The sequence below is a fragment of the Cucumis sativus genome, chromosome 5 (assembly GCF_000004075.3).
Source record: "Cucumis sativus cultivar 9930 chromosome 5, Cucumber_9930_V3, whole genome shotgun sequence".
Lineage (NCBI taxonomy): Eukaryota > Viridiplantae > Streptophyta > Magnoliopsida > Cucurbitales > Cucurbitaceae > Cucumis > Cucumis sativus.
In genome coordinates this window covers 6,942,411-6,952,984 of record NC_026659.2, presented here as the reverse complement: position 1 = coordinate 6,952,984, position 10,574 = coordinate 6,942,411, and the positions used below count along the sequence as shown (strand labels likewise).

The 10,574-nt window shown below is 30.8% G+C and overlaps 1 protein-coding gene across 2 annotated transcripts; it reads left to right on the top strand.

The window, feature by feature from the left end:
- Window positions 1-5,920: 5,920 nt before the first annotated feature.
- LOC101218716 (probable chalcone--flavonone isomerase 3) lies at window positions 5,921-9,189 on the top strand. Of its 2 annotated transcripts, none has more exons than XM_011656745.2 (5): window positions 5,921-6,075; window positions 6,521-6,604; window positions 7,143-7,298; window positions 8,185-8,411; window positions 8,864-9,189. In XM_011656745.2, exons 1-5 carry the CDS (start codon window positions 5,976-5,978, stop codon window positions 9,023-9,025), a joined length of 729 nt encoding a protein of 242 aa, XP_011655047.1. In that variant the 5' UTR covers window positions 5,921-5,975; the 3' UTR covers window positions 9,026-9,189. The 2 variants fall into 2 exon arrangements, with proteins under 2 accessions (XP_011655047.1, XP_011655048.1); XM_011656746.2 differs by lacking the exon at window positions 5,921-6,075 and adding an exon at window positions 6,090-6,226.
- The last annotated feature ends 1,385 nt before the right edge of the window (window positions 9,190-10,574 follow it).

The window sequence follows — 10,574 nt, the reverse complement described above, 5'->3', positions numbered from 1 at the left end:
TCTTTTCTTTAAATTGTTTTCTTTCTCATTTTTTATTTTTTACCAAGTATCTCATTTCTTATACTTTGTTTAAATTTTGAAATACTATTCATTTTACAACTTATTATTTTCATACCCACAATCCATATAGGTTGGGTTGGACCAAATTGGAGCTAAGTTATGGATCAAACTGAGATGTTTGGATTGACAAAAACTTAAATAGGTCGATTCACTCTGAAAGAGTCAACCAACTCAACTCATAATTTTCTTCTTAGGTCATTCGTTTGCTTTTTCTATCTTCCTAATTTAGACTATTTTTTCATTTTTTTTTCTTTTTCCACTCAGAGTTGAATTTTTGCTCAACAAAATGTCATATATACATAAATCACCTAAATAGTTACATCCATTTTGTAAATATTTATAATCAAACAAGCAATAAAGTGTTTATCCTCAAATACATGAAACATTAATTCATGTAAAATTCAAATCTACATTCAAATTCATTCAAAAGCATTATATTCAAAGTTTAAGTTTGCATTCAAATCTATTCAATATATAATAATAATAACAATAATACAGGATCGGGTTAGGTTGATCATGTTACTGAATCCTATAATCCAAAATATATATTTTTTAAATTCTTTATAACCCAACCCAACTTTCAACTCAATTTTCACTCGTTTTAAGTTGCAAAAATTTCATAAGAAAATTAATAGTTATTAAAGTGCATTTATTTGATGAATTGGATTGAATTTGGGTAAAATTAATATTGTAAATTTTTATTCTTAGTTCTTAGTTTTTTTTTTTTTTGTCTATTAGTTTGTCTTTCTCTGTTCATTTAGCATGATCCTTCAATTTTGATTATTAGATTCTTAATTCTAGATATCATATTTTCGTGTTGTTTCTTGTCTAGTTGTTGAATCTCAAACATTAGGTTTTTTATTTTTAGTTTTCGTTTTGGTAGCATTCAACTGATTCTTTGCTTGAGTTTGACATTTTATAGTCATTCTTTCTGGGTTTGTTGTTGGCTTGCTCTTATAAACTTGGTTGCAAAATATTGGCTATCACCCTAGTGAAAAGTTCGTATTTGTGAAGGAATGTTAAAAATTGAGTGTAAACACGAGTGAACATCACCTGTCGAGGAAAACATGAGAGGTGGTGATTTGTGAGATCCCCTTTTTCTTTCACTTGTTTTTGTTTTGCAACAATGGCAAACAATGAAGATGCTCTACAAAGACAGTTACAAGAAGAACTCAATCATGAAGTCATGCAACGTTAGGAGACTTTAATCAGTGGAAGGTTAGACATATTAGAACAAAGGTTTCAAGCTAAGGAAAGATCTGAAGCAAGGAGACGAGTTGTAGAGGATTCTAAGGAGGAAGAAGACTTAAAACAAAATGAGTTCGACTCTGACCCTATTATAGATGGGCCTAGGAGAGGGGAGTGACATGGCCCAAGAGGAAGTGGCAGTTTTTACAATAGGAAACCGTAGGGTAGAAGAGAAAACCACCATGGAGATTGAGGTTTTGGAAACATTAAAGTTAAATTTCTAAAATTTCATGGTCCATACAATTCTGAAGATTTTTTCAATGGGAACTTGAGACAGAACGTATCTTTCGTAGTAATGATCTCTTTGAAGAGAAGAAGGTAACTATCTCTATAACACATTTTAAGAAGTATTCTCAAGCATGGTGAGATAAGGTGTATTTTTAAGAGGAGGAAACCATATGAGGGTTCCGAGAAGATATGGCTAGAATTGAGAGAGCTCATGAAGAATCGATTTGTGTTCAAACATTACTTGAGAGTTTATGCACAAAGGAATGATTGTGACTAATGTATGTTTATTTTGCAAAATGAGCTAATTATTATATGCACATAAATGATAACTTGTAGAAATACAAGTTATTGTAGCCTTTTACCTAAAATATTGAAGTCTTATTGCATTAGAATAAAAGAAAAAAATAATAAGTAAGTAATTTGATTAACTTAGTATCATGCCTTGCAAAAGAACTTCTTCATCTCTATTTTATTGTGTTTTTATCTCTAGATAATTATACAAAAAGAAGTAGAGCTAGGCGATAGAATGCTATGCGAGGAAACACGTCCAACCAGCGCAACAACACGCAATCACGCTAGGCGATCTGATGCACTAACAGACAAATTTGGTCGGCACGAATGTCAAAAAAAGGACAAAAGGACATTTGCATGGCGTCGATGCAACTTTTCATAGGCATTAATGAAGCATAGGATGTCTTGTCAAGATCACTCCTCGCATATAAATAGAGGCCTCTAATTCAAAAATGAGTGTGCAACCTTTGGTTGGAGAGCAAGTTCATATCGTCCATTCTTTCTTAATCATCTCTTAAGTTATAGGTGAATATCAATTAAAACTAAATAAATTGATCAAGTCATATAATCTTATCAAAACCAAAAAAGAAAGTTCAGTTAAAGGAGACTCACTTGTGAAAGGTTTCACTTGCATCTACAAGTTCAAGAAAAAGGTAAATAGAATAATTCGTCAAGTGAATGGTCAATAGACGTCAAAACTTATAAGGAAAAGAACTACATACTCAAAACAATAGTAGCATACATCCAAGAAAGAAGCAGAAAATTGAGTGTCTTTCCCACTGAAGGCAAGAAACCAGTAGCATAGACCTACATGTATAAAGAAACAAGACAATTTCTTTAAAAGTTGGATACAAGTAGAAGAATGTGATGTGCATATGTATTTGTAAATAAGCAAGTCAGCTTCTAATAGTGCTTATAATAAAAGAAAGATAACCATGTCTAACCAAGTGAAGAAGAAAAAATAAAACATAAGAGCAAAAGAGAAAAACACAAGTTTCCAATGCTATTACCTCAAGGAAGAAGGAGTTGATCAGAAATGAAGAATATAGCTGCTCCCCTATTCCTATTACAACCCCGAGAACAATTTTAGATCAACAAGTATCAAGCAGAAAAGTGCATCAAACAAGCAGCTAAAAACATTTCAGAAGTCACCAATAATTAACCATATTAAAAACCTAGCTACCTCCCCAATCCAATGGATTTTCCCGTTTTAGCAGTGTTGAAAGACCTTTCATTTTGTCTCGAAAGGTTGGCAGTGGTTTGCTGAAACTGTCAAGTTGAGTAAGAAATTTTGGACCAATTACAAATTTGCCACATCATTTACTAAATTAATGACAAAAAAAAATATAAATAATTGAATTTGAAACTAATTAGAAGTTGACACGTGTGTCTCAAATTAAAACTTAAGAAGTTGGTCAATTCTTATGACACCATACATATTTTCATTATGACAACCAATTAATTATTTTGGTCCAATTATTTATTGACCAACTAGGGCCTAAGTCCATAAAGCCCATAAAAAAAACTCTATAAATAGACGAGTTCTCTTCATTTGTGAGGACATAAATTTTTTACTTCACAAAGGTTCAGAGAGAGAATTCTCTCAAGTATCATACTCTCCAACTCCTAAACACATCTTCAAATATTGAAGTTCCTACGAAGATACAAGTTACTTTCAACACCCACATCACGAATATTGAAGTTTCTATGAAATACAAGTTACTTCCAAGACTCACATCACCTGCTTCCTCAAATCAAGTATAGATCACATTAAACGAAGAGAGATTCAGAGCATTAAATACTTGAGATCGTATTACATCACATCAAATCAACACAAACACAATAAACTCAACTCAACGAATTAAATTTCTCTAAAAATCTCACGTGGAGAGTTCCATTGCATCAAAAACCATTGTTCAGCAATATCAAATAGAAACTTTTTAAAAACTTCATAACAACTAATAGTTACTTTGAGAAAACAGCTAGTAAAACACTTTCCATCCAAATGTAATGAGTCTAACAACATACATGGCCTCTTCACCTTCAGACGACATTTCATTTTCCCCCACTTAGCTTTCTTAGCAACTTTCACTCTCTCTCTCTCTCTCTCTCTCGCTTAATTTCTTCACTATCTGATCTTCTTTGACTATGTACACTCTGCTGGAGAGAAAGACCGGAGGGAGAAGAAAATCAGGAACTGAAAAATCTCATTAGACCTTGAACCTTCTGCCTTCCTCTATGGAGTATCGAGCATCGTCGACCGTTTACAACAAGTTTTCAAATGCTCATAGATACGATGGCGTCTTTACTGCTCCGTTGAAGCACGAAGCTCCGTCCTTCTCTACTCGAGTTGAGGGTTACAGAAAGATTTTTCGTGGTTCGCCAGTTTCTTCTATTATGATTCTCAATGTTCCAACACTGAGCTATAAGAAGTTTCAGACACTGTGCGTAAGGGTTTGAGGGCCTCTTCCATTTTTTTTTTCTACTTTTACTATATATATATATATAACTCTAAACAATAAATCACAAATTAGAGAACAAACGAGAAAAGAGATTGAAAATTAAAATTATTGTCTTTAATATATCTTTTAACGTTGGTTTTAAAAAAATGAATTTTTAATGTGGGTTTTAAAAGAACAGATCTTTAATGTCGGTTTAAAATCGACATTAATCCTTCATCTTTGATGTCAGTTTAAAATTGTCATTAAAGATCTGCTTTTGTGACATCGACATCAAACATTTGTGTTTGTTTTTTTCAACGGCATCGTAGGTCACATTTCTTGTAATGCGAAGAATGTTTTTCTCTCTCGACCACAGTTACAAAAACACCCTCTTGAATCTTTTGGTCATTCACAATTTTTTTCACTCTCAACTAAGAGAACTAAAGAAATTTAATTCGAGTCAGCACCTTAAAGCTTAAAGTGTTTCTATCTAAGACAATTTTAACACATAATTAATGTGACTCTTTTATAGCCTATAACTTTTATAAACCTTTTTGACGTAGAAAAAACTTATGATATTTTCAAAACCTTTCAATGTAAGGCAAGACGATGAGTTTTGTAAGCTTTTCAAGCTAGTTTAAGTTGCTAAAAAGATCACCAAGATCTTCAACCAGCTGAGATTATCTTTTCTGTAATAAAAAAGCATGAAAATTGAAGGGCTTGCATGATTATAATTTAGAAGGATGACAATGTTTTTGAAAAGGAGAGAAAAAGGAGAAAGTGAAAGCATAGATTAGGAAATAGTGGTAGGTGAAATGAACGGTGGATTTAGATTACAAAGCTTGAGGCTTAAAACATTGCCAACAAACCATATGACAACAATAACTACACCTCCATAATTATTCGTAAATTCTTTATTTAAATGAATTACAACTTTGGGATGTTTTTCCAATGCAACCAATTAATTATTCAACATATAATATAATATATATAAATGGTTAATTTACAAGTTTACTTCTACAACCTCTCTAGTTCTAAAAAATATGTGTTTCCATACGATGTTAAAATTTTTAGTATTTTTCAATAAATTTGTGCAATTTTAGTAATATTTATCTTTAATTTTTTTTAAAAATTTAATTAAACTAGAAAGGATACTAAAAATAAGTGTATTACAAACCCACTAACTCTCGCCACTTATTAGTCTTTCTATGCTATGTTTCACTTTCTTTATGTCTCATAGTCACCATGTCTGGTTGTTGCTAGTATCCCTCTTACTATCTCTTAGTAACACTCTCTCGCACATATCTTTGATTTCAATATTTCAAACTTTTCATACATAGTTTCGTACTTTGTCCAACAATCACATCATGAATTGAAGTTGAAGTGAGAGAGACACATAAGGTGAGAGCAAAGTTCGTAATCTTGTGTTTCTATCGTTGGTAGAAGATTGAACGGAAATTTTTTTAATGGGACATTTGGTATTTTGAGTGAAGGGATTAGGACATCTGGAAGGTATAAAGTTAAAAGATTTTTTTTAGCCATTAGAAAAACGGTTACATATAAAACAAACAAACGTAGAGATACTGAAAGTTTTAGAAAGGGAAAAGCAAGAATTAAAGCACCAAACCAAACTCTTCAGCTGTGTGTGTATCGTCCTCTCTACCAACCTACTCTGCCTCCGCATTGATAAATGACAGAGCTCTATATATGGCCTCAATTACCAAGCTTAAAATCCCATCTCCTTCACCGGCGACCCTATTTTCTCTCTCCCTCTCAACGTCTTCCTTTCCTTCTCCCTCGCCGATCAGTAACCTCTTCTTTCCCCTTTCCTCTATTAAATGCACACCAATTTTTGTTCTCGTTTTTATGCTTATCAACTGTTTCTGTAAATGTCTCATTGAAAACCCACATGCCATTTCATTCTAATTTGTCTCTCCGCTCTCAAAATTGGGCCTTTTGTATGTGTTTATGGCCTTCGGAATTGCATGGTTTTCTTTCCTTTACTCTTAAAGACACAGCAATTTTTGTTCTTGTTTTTATGAATATCCACTGTTTGTGTCAATGTCTCAAAGAATACTCGCATGTGATTTCACTCTAATTTATCTCTCTGCTCCCAGATTGGGGGATTTTTATGCGTTTATGGCCTTTGAAATTCGAAGTGATTGATGGATTTGTTGGGGTTTTGTTTGATTTTGTGTGAATTGGCTGATGGTTTTGTTTTGTGTTGGGTGTTTGGAAAACCTTGTGAGCAGTGGGAAGTGAAGTGGAAGTGGTAGCAGACATTGATTTCCCAAAGCAGATCGTTAAGGCCAAGCCGTTATCTCTGTTGGGTCATGGTGAGTTGAGTTCATCCTCCTTTCATTTCACTTTTTTTTCTCTCCTTTCTCTAAATTACAATATGTAATATATATGTCACTTTTTGTAAAAAAAAAAAATCTTTCTTATAATGAACCATTTAATGAATAAAATTTGGTTTGTATTTTGATTTAGTTACTCTAATTTCAAATTTTGTAACAATTTAAATCCAAATGACTAAATCATTACAAAATTGAAGAAATTGAAAGTATATGATCAACTAAATCATCACAAAATCAAAATCTTAGGAACTAAATTGTTACTTTCGTATAACTTTAGAAACTAACATACTTTCTATATTATCATATATTATAAGTTAAGATATCGTGTTATGCAAAACAATGAATATTCAAAAAGTTTTAACACAAACTTGTTCATAAATTTATTTAATTAATAATAATTTATATTTAACTTAATACAGTGAGTAACTAACATTAGTTGAAATGTGATAGTTTTAATTTTGATTGATGTGTATGGGATATACATATATATATATATGTGTGTGTGTGTATGTAACAGGAAGTACAGAGATAGAGATTCACTTTCTAGAAATAAAGTTGACTGCGATTGGAGTTTATTTGGAGCCTTCAATTGTGGAGCATTTGCAACAATGGAAGGGAAAAGCTGCTAAGGACTTGGAGGAAGACGATGACTTCTTTCAGGCTATTATTTCTGGTATCTCCCTAATCATCCTATTTAACTGTGTCCCATTATGTGAAGAACTTGACCATTTGTTCAAACATATTTCATTCTTAGATGATAATGTTTCATATCTATCATGTTCATATACTACTCATCATGTGTGCCAAGGACTACTTAGATCCATTTGAACATATTCCATTTTTAGATCATAATGTTGCATATCTATCATGTTCATATACTACCTCGTTGAATTTCTCATGTTCTATATATATATATATAATAAGTGTAGTTGAGTAGACAGAGGAAGAATATTATGAGCTTCAAAGTCAAAGATTTGATTTTCATCTAACATACTTAAAAAAAAATGAAAGCGTATCTAAATATACTATTTTGTCAATATACTTTAAAGTTAAAAGCAAAATGTAAAATTATTATAAATTAACTTCATAGATTCCAAAAACATATATTAAATTAAGTTTAAATTATATAACTAACACCTTTCAATTTTGTCACTTGTTTAAAAAATATCTTTTATCATTTCAAAAATGGTAAAATGAGTCCTAATTTTTCATAAATATAAGATAATTCCTTTAGAATTTCGAACATGTATTAAATGTTGTATGTTTTGTTCTACGTCACTGTTACCACTTTATTTCATCTACCATTCTGAAAATTTATACTCTAAAAGTACTTTTGGAGCGTTCTAAATTTTCAATGAAAATATATATTGCGACTTTTGAAAGTATAGAAAATAGATAGATATAAGAAGATTTCAAACTTGTGAGGTTTTGTACTCAAAACAAGAGGACATTGTGTATCAAGTTAATTATCGAATATTTCTCCCAAAATCTCAACTCATAACTTGAACTGGGAAAAGCTAAACTCTAACCCTTAAATGCTTCAATTCAAATGGTGACAGCTCCAGTGGAGAAGGTTATAAGAGTAGTGGTGATCAAAGAGATCAAAGGGTCACAATATGGAGTGCAGTTGGAGAGTGCAGTTAGGGATAGATTGGCAGCTGATGACAAATATGAAGATGAAGAGGAAGCTCAGTTGGAAAAAATTGTTGAATTTTTTCAGTCCAAATATCTGAAGACACATTCTGTTATAAACTTCCATTTCCCACCAGCTTCAACCATTGCTGAGGTAACTAACTTCTCTAAGAGATTATCATTTTATTTTTGTTTATTTTCTTAATTTTGTTTTAATTACAAATTTGGTTACGTTATTTAGAAAATGTTAGAGTTTTGTTTGATTAAATCTAATCAATAGTCCCGTTCCTATTATATAAATTATTATTTATCCGTTTAGTTCATACATTTTGAGGTGTTTAATTGACTTTTAAAGTTTAAAAGGCGTCTAATAAGTTGTTAGTAGACAAGGAAGTATGGAATGATTTTGTTCCGCGTTAGCTAGAATGGAACTCCAAATAGTTGGCTTTTGAGGTGCGATTCTGGGGAGTATCTAAAACATGTGTTTGAACTTTCAATTTGTGTTGAATGAAATTCAAGTAACAATTAATTGTTTCCATAGTGCATATAGTTTGTAAAAGAGTATATCTGATATATATATATATATTTGTTACATGGAATTTGCAGATAGAGTTTTCAAGTGATGAGAAAGAGGAGTCAAAGATGAAAGTTGAGAATGGAAATGTGGTTGAAATGATTAAGAAATGGTACTTGGGTGGGACTAGAGGTGTGTCTCAACCAACCATATCATCATTGGCTAACAATCTTGCCATTGAATTATCTAAATGAACCCTAAACCCCACCTTTGAACTTCTTTTGCACAATGCTTGCTTTTTTTCTTTCTTTTCTTAATTACTGTAACAGTGGTTACTGTTGAAGTGGTGAGCTTAGGTTTTGAATAATATTTGAACTCTTGGTTGAAGATGTATGCTTAAGTAGTATTTTTTTTTTAATTAAGCTAATATTTCAAATATTTATTTAAGAAAGATGAAACTATAGTAAAGAAGTTATGAGGGACACTTGCAAAAAGAAAAAAAAAAAAAGCAAAACAAGTTATAATAATTAAATCCACAGCACACAAATTTATTGTTTGCAAAAATTACAAAAACAATGTCCAATTTACATGTACAAGATGTAAAATGTCACAAATGTCATTGTCACTGATACACATTTGATATATTTGATACACTTGATAGACCTAATATCCCTTGATACACTTAATGCACATTTGATACTTCTTGATGATCTTTAGACCTTGTTGATAACCTTTGGACATTGATATGCTTAATGTATCATGATACTCTTTGATATACTTGATACCATTTGATATACCTACTCCTTATTACACTTGATTCTTTGTTATACACTTTATACCATTTAGGCATTTATACACTTAAAGGCTTCACTTATAAGTTTGATATACTTGATGCACCGCTAATAAACTTATTATGATTTATTGGTACACTCAACAAATTTGATGCATTTGATGCACATGATATGTTTGATATACCCGATGTACTACAGATACACTTAGTATTCTTTACTTATACATTTGATTGATCAAATATACTTGATATGTTTGAAGTCCTACTTATACACTTGATATACTATTGATATACACTTGTAAACTTGGTTCATATACTTGATAATGATTCACCTTAATGATAAGTTGATATGCTTTAATAATATATTGTTCATATACTTTATAACGATGCACTGAGTTATAGCATTCATAAACTTATAATATTATAATGAATTGTATAAAATTTGAAAAAATGAAAATCATACAATAAGTATATCAACCAACTAATACATATAATATAAATACATCACAACACTGATATACAAAATTGAAACAAAGTAAAATCAAAACAACATCAATGTAAAAAAAATAAAACAAAATCATTTGAAATCAGATTCAACTCAAAATACACATCTAAGAAAGTAAAGAAAATTCACAAATGAAGTTAAATTACTCTGAATAACAACCATTATATTTTATATTGCATATATATAAGAAAGGATGATTAATGTCTTGAAAAGTAGACGCAAAAACAAAGGATGATTAGGACATTAATAAAACAGAGAAATAAGTTATTGAAAGATAGTTTAGGAATAATAACAATATTTAAGATGAAGAGTATCTTTAAAAATGAAAATTTTGTCATATTTGCAAAATTCTAAAATAATATATTATATTTGCTATATTATATTTTCAAAATGATACCCATTAACCTGCAACTCTAGAGGATCAAAGAGGGTTTGATCTTGGTTATATTTATTATTTTCTTACTATTCAACTCTCCAACAACAATTATCCATCCACATTTATTAGGTT

Bases quoted from the DNA above. Each gene is read 5' to 3' on its own strand.
- LOC101218716 (XM_011656745.2), top strand. From the start codon at position 5,976: ATGGCCTCAATTACCAAGCTTAAAATCCCATCTCCTTCACCGGCGACC. The intron at 6,076-6,520 runs GTAACCTCTTCT...CCTTGTGAGCAG, and splicing joins TCCTTCTCCCTCGCCGATCA to TGGGAAGTGAAGTGGAAGTG. The intron at 7,299-8,184 runs GTATCTCCCTAA...AAATGGTGACAG, and splicing joins CTTTCAGGCTATTATTTCTG to CTCCAGTGGAGAAGGTTATA.